Source organism: Nerophis ophidion, linkage group LG08 (assembly GCF_033978795.1).
Source record: "Nerophis ophidion isolate RoL-2023_Sa linkage group LG08, RoL_Noph_v1.0, whole genome shotgun sequence".
Taxonomy (NCBI): Eukaryota; Metazoa; Chordata; class Actinopteri; order Syngnathiformes; family Syngnathidae; genus Nerophis; species Nerophis ophidion.
This window is the reverse complement of record NC_084618.1, coordinates 54,601,414-54,614,868: the sequence shown is the minus strand read 5'-3', so window position 1 is coordinate 54,614,868 and position 13,455 is coordinate 54,601,414. Positions and strand designations below refer to the sequence as shown.

At 38.1% G+C, this 13,455-nt stretch overlaps 1 protein-coding gene across 1 annotated transcript; it reads left to right on the top strand.

Moving 5' to 3' along the window:
* The first annotated feature begins 2,737 nt into the window (after window positions 1-2,737).
* pdap1a (pdgfa associated protein 1a) lies at window positions 2,738-12,566 on the top strand. The gene is made up of 6 exons (XM_061908945.1): window positions 2,738-2,931; window positions 4,641-4,723; window positions 4,790-4,861; window positions 4,936-5,060; window positions 11,311-11,462; window positions 11,564-12,566. Exons 1-6 carry the CDS (start codon window positions 2,919-2,921, stop codon window positions 11,596-11,598), a joined length of 480 nt encoding a protein of 159 aa, XP_061764929.1. The 5' UTR covers window positions 2,738-2,918; the 3' UTR covers window positions 11,599-12,566.
* Window positions 12,567-13,455: the final 889 nt, after the last annotated feature.

Here is a 13,455-nt window from a genome sequence, read left to right as displayed (position 1 = left end):
TTTACTTTGCTTCTAATAACTTTCAGAAAGACAATTTTAGAGAAAAAATACAACCTTAAAAATGATTTTTAGGATTTTTAAACACATATACCTTTTTACCTTTTGAATTCCTTCCTCTTCTTTCCTGACAATTTAAATCAATGTTCAAGTATTTTTTTTATTGTTATTGTAAAGAACAATAAATACATTTTAATTTAATTCTTCATTTTAGCTTCTGTTTTTTCGACGAAGAATATTTGTGAAATATTTCTTCAAATTTATTATGATTAAAATTCAAAAAGAATTATTCTGGCAAATCTAGAAAATCTGTAGAATCAAATTTAAATCTTATTTCAAAGTCTTTTGAATGTATTTTAAAATTTTTGTTCTGGAAAATCTAGAAGAAATAATCATTTGTCTTTGTTAGAAATATAGCTTGGTCCAATTTGTTATATATTTTAACAAAGTGCAGATTGGATTTTAACCTATTTAAAACATGTCCTCAAAATTCTAAAATTAATCTTAATCTGGAAAAATTACTAATGATGTTCCATAAATTATTTTTTAAATTTTTTCAAAAAGATTCGAATCAGCAAGGGAATAAGCGGTAGAAAATGGATGGATGGATGGATAGTTTTTCTCTTCTTTTTTTTTTCGGTTGAATTTTGAATTTTAAAGAGTCGAAATTTAATATAAACTATGTTTCATAATTAAATTTTAATTTTTTTTTTCGTGTTTTCTCCTCTTTTAAATCATTCAATTAAGTATTTTTTCATCATTTATTCTCTACAAAAAACCTTCCGTAAAAGGAAAAAAAATGTAGACGGAATGACAGACAGAAATACCCATTCTTTTACATATATAGATTTATTTATTAAAGGTAAATTGAGCACATTTGCTATTTCTGGCAATTTGTTTAGGTTTGTATCAAACTGGTAGCCCTTCGCATTAATAAGACCCCAAGAAGTAGCTCTTGTTTTCAAAAAAGTTGGTGACCCCTGGGCTAAACTGTCCAAAGATAAGTGTGTAAAGCGCGTGGCATCGTTTTCCCAAAAAATTGAGGCTGTAATTGCTGCCAAATGTGCATCAGCAAAATATTGAGCGAAGGCTTGAGGCTGTAATTGCTGCCAAATGTGCATCAGCAAAATATTGAGCGAAGGCTGTGATTACTTATTACTGATGACTTACATACCGATTATTTTATTTTATTTTAATCTTTTATTTTTTCTCCCATTCCCCCCCTTGTTTACCTGTATCTCACCTTTTTTGTAAAGGACACCGGAAGTCGGCAGACCCGTCAGCGATCCTGTTCTGTCTCCCCGTAATGTTTGTCGGATCTTGAATAGGATGGTGCTGAAAATGTAAATTTTCCTGAAGGAACTCTCCTGAAGGAATAAATAAAGTACTATCCATCTATCTATCTATCTATCTATCTATCTATCTATCTATCTATCTATCTATCTATCTATCTATCTATCTATCTATCTATCTATCTCTATCTATCTATCTATCTATCTATCTCTACTTATGTACATGGGATGTTTTTTTTTTTAAATAAATTTGCAAAATTAAAAACAAAATGGGGCTTCACGGTGGAAAGAGGGTTTAGTGCGTCTGCCTGACAATACGAAGGTCCTGAGTAGTTTGGGGTTCAATCCCGGGCTCGGGATCTTTCTGTGTGTAGTTTGCATGTCCTCCCCGTGAATGCGTGGGGTCCCTCCGGGTACTCCGGCTTCCTCCCACTTCCAAAGACATGCACCTGGGGATAGGTTGATTGGCAACACTAAACTGGCCCTAGTGTGTGAATGTGAGTGTGAATGTTGTCTGTCTATCTGTGTTGGCCCTGCGATGAGATGCGACTTGTCCAGGGTGTACGCCGCCTTCCGCCCGATTGTAGCTGAGATAGGCACAGCGCCCCCACGCGACCCCAAAGGAAATAAGCGGTACAAAATGGATGGATGGATCGAAAAACAAAATGCTGAGGTATTGTGTGTAGAATTTTGAGGACAACAATGGACATGTTTTCCATTTTGGAATAAGGCTGTAACAACAAAAACGGCACGGACAACTATGATGACGGATACAAATAGACCATATGCTGTCGTTCATTACTGTATTTTCTTGTAGATTTCAAGCTACCATAGTATATATGTATACCGTATTTCCTTGAATTGCGGCAGTGCATATAGTCTGCGCCTGCCTTGAATTACTGCCGGGTCAAACTTCGCTTCGCAAAATAATTATCGCATGCTTAGTATTACCGCCTGGTCAAACATGTGACGTCATGAGTGACACTTCCTCTGATTTCAATACCGGTATTTTGAATTTCGCATAAAGGGAAGAAGATTAAGAGCTTTTGAGTAGGATTTAAGGTCCAAGCTTACATCACACTCAAATTTTTACTGCATGCCTTTGGTAAGTGCCTGAGTGAGAAGAGATTTTAAAATAATTAGCACGTGCTTACTTTTACCGCATGCCTTTGGTAAGCGCAGGAGTGAGAAGAGGTTTTAAATTAATTAGCGCCCCGGCGACAATTCAAGGAAATACGGTATATTCGATTTGATGATAGAATGATATTTGTGTTTTTTCATCTCCAATCATTATTGTATATAATTACTTAACATAGGACTGTGTACATAGTATGTAGAGTGCAAGCTTATTATTGTCAACATCCACGTCCAAGAGTAGGCCCGCCTAATAATCAGTGCAGCTGATTGGTAAGTAAATCTCTCAGTCAAACGTCACGATTGCCTACCGACTGCGCATGCGCAGGTAGTTTCGCGACGTAGTTGGGGTAAATGCTGACAACCCTGAGAAGACAGTAGACACAAAGTTCCAGCTGTTGAGCTTTTCTTAGACGAATTTTAACGTTGTGGTGTGAAAAAGGAAATAGTGGTAACTACTGGGATCGAGTTGTATTATTGTCCTTTACCGTCATCATGCCGAGAGGTGGTAAGTATCTCTTTAAGCAAGCTAATCGTAGCTAGCAAATGTGGCGCATGCTTAGCTTTAGCATGCTAACTGGTTAGCAAAGGGGCTATATTTGTGTTAGCGTCTCACGGAAACATAATGCTTGCATATCAGAGTGCATTAAATTGTGTCGGAGTGAGTTTTATGCTTATTGTAAAGTTAGCTCCCCTTAAAACATTCGCATTATACCGTTTCAGTGTTCGTTTACCGCCATTAACGTTACCATGTGTGCCGTAGATTCGCCCGTTGACAGCTATTTAATATTTCTTACCTCTTCTCAATAACACGTAGTTTTCCCACTGTGTGAGACTTGTTATTGAAGGCCCCAGGATATTTGATACAGTCTAATCAAGGTTCACAATGGGACATGTATACAATATGTTGTGGCAGTAGTTTCCTGCTAGATAATACCTACATCAACGAAAGTATTAAATCAGTTAACCCCAGAAGCTCACTTTGCAGGCCCGTTTAATTATTTTGCCTCGGGGGGGCCAAATTTTGAGGAAAAAATTGTGCCTGGGGGCCGGTATATCTATTTATAGGAGCACTAATACAAAAACTTACATTGTCTCATTGAAAGCTAAAAACATTATTACAGACGGCCTAAAAAACGGAATGGCATTTTTTTTTTTTTTTTACTGAATGAGCCACCCAGAATGTTCATGAAATTAAAGAATGTGGGATTTGCAATATTAACTATGTACGATAAAAAACTTGGGCAGCATGGTGGAAGAGAAGTGAGTGTGTCTGCCTCACAATACGAAGGTCCTGGGTTCAATCGCTCGGAATCTTTCTGCGTGGAGTTTGTATGACCTCCCCATGACTGCGTGGGTTACCTCCGGGTACTCTGGTTTCCTCCCACTTCCAAAGACATGCACCTGGGGATAGGTTGATTGTCAACACTAAATTGGCCCTAGTGTGTGAATGTGAGTGTGAATGTTTACTGTCTGTGTTGGCCCTGTGATGAGGTCGTGACTTGTCCAGGGTGTACACCGCCTTCCGCCTGATTGTAGCTGAGATAGGCATCAGCGCCCCCCATGACCCTAAAGGGAATAAGCGGTAGAAAATGGAATGGATAAAACACTGAATATTCACAACATATGAATGTCGCACCCCCTCTCCATCGACATATTTTACAATAAAGCGAAACGCAACAAAAATGCAACAAACACAGCGAAATATGAACGTGAAGGGGTTAAGAAAAACCCACCTACAATCTGATATATCTGATACATCACTAAGCTTTAGAACATTTGTTGTAAAAATCTCCTTCCACATCTGTCCCTGACACCCGCATTTCAGGCTGGTCGCTCTGGACACACCGTGGAAACACTTCCCACCCACCCTGCTCGGTGCCTTGTCTGAGCTGCTTTGACTTATATGACCATAGTAACTAATTAGATGACCATAGTATAACTAATTAGATTATCATAGTAACTAATATATCACAGAAAAGTGCAGATTTCAACCATTGAAATACTTTGTATAGTTCAAGACTAACGGTCATTTGAAAGCATCACTGCACATCATAATGGCAGCAACAGTTTCCATCTTAAAGATCTAAAAAAAATGATTTGGGAATGTCCGACGGGCCAGATTGAGAAGCTTAAAAGGCCGCATGCGGCCCCCGGGCCTTAATTTGCCAAGGTCTGTCATATTGTATTGTAATTGATCTGCATGTGACTGTCCAGGGAAAAAGGGCCACAAGGGCAGAGGGAAGCAATTCAGCAATCCTGAGGAGATTGACCGTCAGATGAAAGCACAGCGAGAGCTGGTGAGTTAAAAGTTGTATTTTTATTTATAAAAAATTTATTTTGGTGTCTGTTTTTTTCTTAAATAGGAGGAAAATGGTGGTGTTGAGAAAGAGGTTGCTTCCAACTCTGATGAGAGTAGCAGTGATGAGGAGTCCGAGGTGAGGAAGGACGGTAAAGAGTTTGCTGGCTGCATCTTATGTTGTGCTACAAATGCGTTCATTTCTACATACAGTCTAGGAAGAGGAGCGGTGTGGAGGGAATCATAGAAATTGAGAACCCCAACCGTGTGTCTCAGAAAAGTAAAAAAGTGGCCGAAGTAGATGTTGATGCACCTCCGGAACTGTCTCGCAGAGAAAGGTGGGTCTTTAGGGAGTTGTTTTGAATAATGTGCTGATTGATCGGACACCGGTCATTATCGGCCTATTTTAAAGAAAGACTATGTGATCGCCATTGCTAATTATTGCCTTTCAAAGCCGATCACATACGCTATCCCCTCTGGTAGATATAGGACACGGCGATGTGGCTCAAAACTATCACAATATAAGTTTTCATATTGGTCAATATTGATAATTGATATTTTTATGACTTATAAAAATATGGACCAGGAGAAAAATATATTAAACATTTTCATTTCAAATGTTACTGTCCTCTGATTATAATCCCATTGGGTATCAGGGCAGAAAGGTAAGGAATGTCAGCACACCCATGGCAAAACAATGGTCTAAAATCACAAACACTTAAAAATAACCTCTTTAAATTAAAGTGCAAAGATTAGTAATATGTAAGAAAGTATTTAATGCAGTGTAACAAAATAGCGCAAAGTGTTAAAGGTTTAGACAAATTTTTTTTTTCTCACCCCCCATTGTTTTTCTGTATCTCACCTTTTTGTAACGGCGCCAGAAGTTGGCAGACCCGTCAGCGATTCTGTTCTGTCTCCCTGTAATGTTTGTTTAATCTTCAATGGATTTAATTTCCCCTTTGGGATTAATAAAGTATTGATTCTGATTTCTGAATATGTAAACACAGAGAAACCTGAGAACAATTTTTGGCAGGTTTACTGTCAGGAAGTTACGTGGTCTGTTTAACATTTAATTTGGTGTGTTATTCTTATTAAAGTATGCAAATTCATATATTTTGTGCAGTAATTATTTAAATATTATAAAATTAAAAAAAATTAAGTATCGCATTACCTTTATCTTATTTATACGGTCCTGCACTTTAGTTTTTACCTTTTTGTTTTCGTACATCCAAATAGGGAGCGGTCGGGGGTAAAAGGTGAGCGCAGCAAAGGATTATGGGCCGTTTGAAAAAATCCATAAAACTGCCAAAGTATCGATGTGGCTTTACCGGTTTTAGCCACAGTTTTTGCTCTCTGCAGCACTCATTTATAGTTTCCCTTCTCACTCTGTGCAGAGAATGGATAGCAAGATGGCGCAACAAAATTTGATAGTTGGTACGGTTAGGTGATTGACTGTTTAGCATGTTCCTTCCATTGCTTACAGATCACTTCCTGTTTGGTAGGTGACCAGTTGTTGTTTAGTACTGTTGACTTTTTGATAATTGGATGTAATAAAAGTTAATGAAAAACTAGTTAAAATACTGTGCTACCATGCTTACTATGAATTGATTAATGTGGACACCGGCTTAAACAAGTTGAAAAACTTTTTCGGGTGTTACCATTTAGTTGTCAATTGTACGTAATATGTACTGAACTTTGCAATCTACTAATAAAAGTTTCAATCAGTCAATCAATGCTGATATTGTTAAACTGTCAGCAGCACTCATAAATATATAGAACAATTTAGAGATAATACATGTGATGGCTATTAGTAGCGGCCGCATTCCCTCTGTACTGGAATCGGCAGCATAAATTCCTGATCGCAACATCTCTATTTTTTTAATTAACATTTGTTTATTGAATTCTTTTTGCAGATGCAGTTGCCAGAAACTCAATTAAACACACAGTAAAGGTTTTTTGCCCCAAAACATGTAAACAAAAATTAAAAAAAACATGCAAGTCAAAGTACAGGCAAATATTGACATGAAGCCACAGACAACCAAACTCCTGAATGTCCTCAACACTGTACAGCAATACACAAAAGCAAAAAAATGTTCATCAATGATCTACATTTGAATTACTTTTCAATCGGTGTTAAATTGAAAATTATTCTCTTACATATTGTAGGAAACCACCCCATACTTATTGAGACTTCACAGAATAACCTATGAAATTCAGCCTAATTTTCTCCAATTTAAAGAATATCTCTGATCCAGCGGGTGTGGCAGGGAGACGCTGCAGCCTTCCAAAATACCACAATGAGTCTTCTAGCTAACAAAGTAGTGAATGCTACCGAATTCTTTTTGGATTTGCTGAGAGAAGAGGACAAAGAGAGGCTACCCCAAATAGTCCGTTATGAGGATTCGGTTCAATCTTTTTGCCAATTAACAAGACAAAGTATTCAATGTTTATTACCAATAACTGCACAGGGGTGGGCAAAGCCAAAAAATACGTATTAAGTTAGGTGGAGATTGTTTACACCGATCACATAATGGCATTGCGTCATACATCTTAGCCAGTTGCACCTTGGTATAATAAATAAGATGTATTAGCTTGCATTGAATAAGGCTGTGTCTAGCACAAATAGAAGACTTATGAACTCTACTTAAAATCTCTCCAGCTCTCCTCTGATAGGGTCACTCCTAAATCACCCTCCCCAAATTACTTAATTTAATCCAGAGACTCAGGGCATAAATGAAAAAAATATTTGTAAATACTTGTAATTGATCCTATTAGAGTCGAAAGTGGTGTCAAAAACGCACCAGACTCTGTTTCAGTCGGTAAGTTTGGGGACCTAGAGAAAGTATTACAGTTGTGATTAAAATTATTCAACCCCCACACATTTGGTTTTTTAGCAAGTTGGACATTTATTCCTTATTTTGTTTATAGTCATATCAAATAAAGTTGCATTAAATAGACAAATGCAACTTGAATTACAACATTATATTTTGTAACATACCAAACAGTGTCATTTCTCTTAACATCTCATTGGCATATTTATTCAACCCCTTGAAAATCATAACTCTTAAGAACATAATTTGAATAAGATCTTTTCAATCAGGTGTTGGAAACAGCTGTAGATGTGATTAGAACCATAACGAGCAACAATTAAACTGATTGAAAAAGACTGTGACGCTTAGCTTCTTGTAGATGGTCAATGGTGTATTTGCAACTTGGTAAAGTCCAGGGAGTGGTCAAAGACGTCAAGAGAGGAGGTAATTTCTCTTCATAAGAAAGGATATGGATATAAGAAAATAGCAAAGACATTACACATTCCAAGAGACACAGTTGGCAGCATAATTCCCAAGTTTAAAGCTAAAGGCACAGTGGAAACACTGGTGTGGTAGAAAGAGGATGCTGTGTGCAACTGCTGTCCGGTATTTGAAGCGTACAGTGGTGAAAACCCCCCGGGTAACAGCTGAGGAACTACAACAGGACATTGCAGAGGGGGGAACGCTGGTTTCGTCCCAGACAATAAGGCGCGCACTACGAGATGAAGGCCTCCATGCCAGAACTCCCAGGCGCACCCCACTTCTGACTACCAGGCACAAGAAAAATAGACTCCAGTATGCCAAAAATCATCTGGACAAACCCCAAAGGTTTTGGGAAACTGTTCTATGGAGTGATGAGACAAAACTGGAACTCTCTGGGCCTATGAATCAACGTTATGTCTGGAGGAGAAAAAATGAAGCTTACAAAGAGAAGAACACCTTGCCTACTGTTAAGCATGGTGGGGGGGTCAATCATGCTCTGGGGATGTTTCTCTGCCTCAAGTACCGGTAATCTCCAGCGCGTTCAAGGCTTTATGAATTCTATTTCTTACCAGGATATATTAGCTGCAAATGTCATGAAGTCAGTGACGAAGCTGAGGCTTGGGAGACGTTGGACCTTCCAACAGGACAACGATGTGTGTGAATTAGTGAATTATATTTATATAGCGCTTTTCTCAAGTGACTCAAAGCGCTTTACATAGTGAAACCCAATATCTAAGTTCCATTTAAACCACGATCCCAAGCATACCTCCAAATCAACATCAGAGTGGTTGCACAAGAAGGGCTGGAAGACTCTGGAGTGGCCTTCACAGTCGCCAGACCTAAATCCTATAGAAAACCTGTGGTGGGACTTGAAGAAGGCAGTTGCAGCAAGCAAGCCCAAGAATATGAATGAACTGGAGGCCTTTGCCCAAGAGGAATGGGCTAAAATACCTGTAGATCGTTGCAAGAAGCTTGTGTCCGGTTATGTATCACGTTTGAAGGATGTAATTACTGCCAAAGGGTGTTCTACTAAGTACTAAAGATACATGTAACTAGGGGGTTGAATAATTTTGTCAATAAGATATTAAGAAAAATGTAATTTTTTGGTATTTTTCAAAATACAGTGTTACAATTTAAGTTGCATTTGTCTGACACATCCTTATTTGGTATGACTTTAAACAAAATACGGAATAAATGTCCAACTTGCTAAAACACCAAAATTGTGTGGGGGTTGAATAATCTTGATCACAACTGTACAAACAAAACTGCGGGTCTGCAGATATGTAAAAAAAAATTGCTTAGGTAGTGAGAATGTATTACAAAGTTGCTGAACAGAAGCTAAAGTGTTGTCAATGTATAAATCTTTCATGTTGTTGATCCCAGACTTACTTTAAAAAGGCCCTATATACAACAAAGGGAGAGAATGCATGATTGTAGTGATCGGCACAAGATTAAATATAGTCTGTAGACCAAAATAGCGCCTAAACTGAACCCAAATTGAATGAGGTCTTCACAATTTAGTTTTTCGTATAAGTTGAGGATTTGTTGAAAGGACTAGTTGGTACAATCCCTGCGGCCTTTGCATGGATGGGGCCTCATCCTCCCTGTGCCAGGATTGCACCTGGTAGTTAAGGGGAATGGGAGAGTGAACCAAAGCTGGTTTAGTTAAGGGTGCTTCCATAGTCAGCAATTATGGAGGATGATCAAATGCTTCATATTGCAGCCAATACCCAAGAATTGGTGGTTGGTGGTCAACTAATAAAACCTAATGTTTGGTACTGTTACTCCTCCCAACGATTTTGGTCTTTGCAAATATTGTTTACGTAACCTGTAAGTCTTTTTATTTTAAATGAAACCCAAAATCTGACTAATTTACAAAAGAATGTCTGAGACATACAGAAGGTCATCCGCGTAGAGAGATTTTCACCTGCACATTGTCTTAAAATGTCCATAATAAGCGAATTAGTACAAAGCGCTATTGACGGAGGCTCAAAGGCAAGAGCAAAAAGTAAGGTTTCAGAGGACAATCATGTTGTGTAGAGCAAAAGAGGCGAAAATATTCGGATGGAATATTATTTGTCCTGACCGAGGCCTCAAGAGATGAATTAAAGCGCTTAGTCTATGAAATAAAACTGTTACCAAAGTTGAATCTCTCCAGGACATAAAATGGATAATTACAAATATTAATGAGTAAAATGCCTTTTCGGCATCTATAGCTATGACTGCTTCTTTTGGTGTTAAAAGCAGGTACATTGTACAATATATTGAAATGATATAAACAATAAATGGACGGATAGTCTCCAGACACAAAGCCAGCAATTTGGATAACAGTTTGAAGTCCACACATAACATTCTGATACGAGGTGCATGATAAGGAATACTTACCTTTTTTCAAGAAGAGAGAAATTGAAGCCTGGTTAAATGATTTAAACAATTCTTTGTAGATGTCCAATTATATGTAGGTGAGCTGATGCAAAAATGTTTGGAAAAATTTGGGAGGATGTCCATCCGGGGCCGGGGATACACCACAGTATCATGTTAGACCCGCTCGACATCCATTGCTTTCGGTCCCCTAGAGGGGTGGGGGGTTGCCCACATCTGAGGTCCTCTCCAAGGTTTCTCATAGTCAGCATTGTCACTGGCGTCCCACTGGATGTGAATTCTCCCTGCCCACTGGGTGTGAGTTTTCCTTGCCCTTTTGTGGGTTCTTCCGAGGATGTTGTAGTCGTAATGATTTGTGCAGTCCTTTGAGACATTTGTGATTTGGGGCTATATAAATAAACATTGATTGATTGATTGATTGATTGATATAGTAATGATGTCGGTGCAACTTTCAATTCCACAACAGTAACTGTGTTCTCAGAATCAGAAATATTTTAATAATCCCCGAGGGAAAATTAACACTTTCAGCACAATTCCATTCAAGAGCAGACAAACATTACAGGGAGACAGAACAGGATCGATGACAGGTCTGCCAACTTCCGGTGCCCATTACAAAAACAGGTGAGAAGCACATTAACACTGGGGACGAGGGGAGAAAAATAATAATAATTCAGTCCAAGCCTGGGCCTCTATGAAAACTTTTTGCAAATTACAGAAAATTAAGGCCGTTGGTGTATAAGAATCCATAAATGAGCCTTACTGTTTTATAAGCTGCAGGATTCAAAACGTTGGTGGTTGTAGTCCAGAAAATACGGTAGTTTTTTAAGTTTATTTGTATGGTCATTGAATAATACAATTGACTTAAATTGTGTGTCTGCTAGTGAGCTTTTTTTCGTATTGCTGTGTTTGTCAGGGAGGAGATCGAGAAGCAGAAATCTAAGGAACGCTACAGGAAGCTTCACATGGAGGGGAAGACGGAGCAGGCCAGGGCCGACTTGGCAAGACTTGCTATCATCAAAAAGCAGAGGGAGGACGCTGCTAAGAAAAGAGATGAACTCAGGAAAGGTGAGAAGGAAGGAACAATTATTTAATTACACAGCTTTACATGTGGTTTGTAAGAACTCCCCTAAGTCTGAAATGTCAACCATCATCTTTTTTTTATGTAGAAAAAGAGACAGAGGAGGCCAAAGCAAAACGCTAGTCACCTGTCCGAGAACTTCAACATGCACATCAGTCTCAGAGGGATGGAGGGAGGACGGTGAACAAATTTGGAATAGTGTCAGAACATGGCTGCTCCTGAGCTCCATCCAGTGCTTCCTTGTACCACCAGCGAGGCGTGGGACTTTTCATCATGGTGTGGTCCAGACAGGCAAACGGGTGAAATCATTAAGCGGTGAAGAGAAATGCAACATTTGGAATTCGTCTGCAGTTTTGAAGAGACTGCTGCAGGTTTTCTATGTGCTACACACACTCTTTACTCGTACACCATACTAATTCTTAGAGCGGCTTACATTTGCATTCCTTTTTTTTTTTTTTCTTGTTTCAAATGTTTTTACAAGGTGTTGACTCTTAACAGCCGCAACTTTTCCCTGTATCTGAATTATTTTTGTCGGAACGCAGCAATAGACAGTAAAATGTACACGAAAGAAAAAGTAGGTAAAGCTTGTATTAATTCTTTATGAAGTGGACTGAATGTTTACTCCGTGCAGAGGGAATATTACTTGAACTACGTATTGTTTGTTTCTCAATAGTTCAACCACTTAACACACCACTTCTGGAAAGCCTCGCATCAAACTGACTCAGTGACTGTGGCCTTGTTTCTGCAAGGATCTGCAGTCCTTTTATAGGACGCATTTTGTCTTATTTCGTGAGACCGCATCACTGGCTTTTACCTGCGTTAGATATTTTTTACAGTTGATTTTCACTCACTTGCTCAAAAAAAAACCCTCACTTGTGTTATGCATTTTTGTATCTGACAAGCTAAGTATTTGTATGCAAAAACTTTTAGTGGATGGTCAACAGTCATCAAATACATTTAAACACAAGTAAGAGTTATACATTGTAGATACAAAAAAATCAAAGCTCAAATTGCAGCATCGAAACAAGTTCCTCAATTTTTCCCCTCATGTGTTTGAAGTCATTTAATAAAGAAATTCATTCATATATTCATGATGGCTTTGCTGTACATTTTTTATTTGAGCTTTAGTTTACAATGTTGAACATTATTTTAATGCATTATTTGGTCACAATATAAATACGTACATTTTGATTATGAAGGTCTTTTCACAAATACAAATCAAAGTGCTGTACAAAACATAGGTGAATTAAAACAGGGGCAACATCACAAAAAGGATAAGTTAAAAAGTCCATCGACTAAAAGCTTGCATAATGGATAACAGTAGTTAACACAGTTCAAAGCTGTTTGTTTTTGGGCACAACATGACATGACAAGTCATTATATAATACATGGAGCAATTGTTATTACAGTTGTGATAACTTAAAAGAAAATATCAACCACAGGTTGTTTACTCAAAATAGTAACCAACAAGTTGGTAAAATAAAACATTGACCAAAAAAAGCGACATTAAAACTTTGAGATACTACAACGTGACGGCTTTGAAAATAAACCTTTTTATAAATTCATAAAGATGAGGATTCATCTGTCAGTGGTTCTAGTATTTTGAATACACAGATTACACATTTGTCTAATTTTAAAACTGGCACTTAGTTTATTTTGATTGTTAGCAACTCCTTGTAATATATTTTATTAACTTTGCACACATGCATACTGGATAGACCAGGGGTTGGTTTAGAAAGGACAGATTAAAAAAAATTAACTTGGGATTTATAGTGGGCCGGATTTTGGACGCTGGCGGTTAGTTTGGGGACCCCTGGGGTAGACCATTAAGTGCACCTGCACCATTTTATGAAAATTCTACCTGTACAAAAATCAAGGCCTCAAGTGAATTCAGGTTGTATATATGTTTACTATGAAAGAAAAACTACGCTGAAGGTAACAGTTTGTGATTGTCAGTAGTGGGGGAGTGGAACTCTGTCA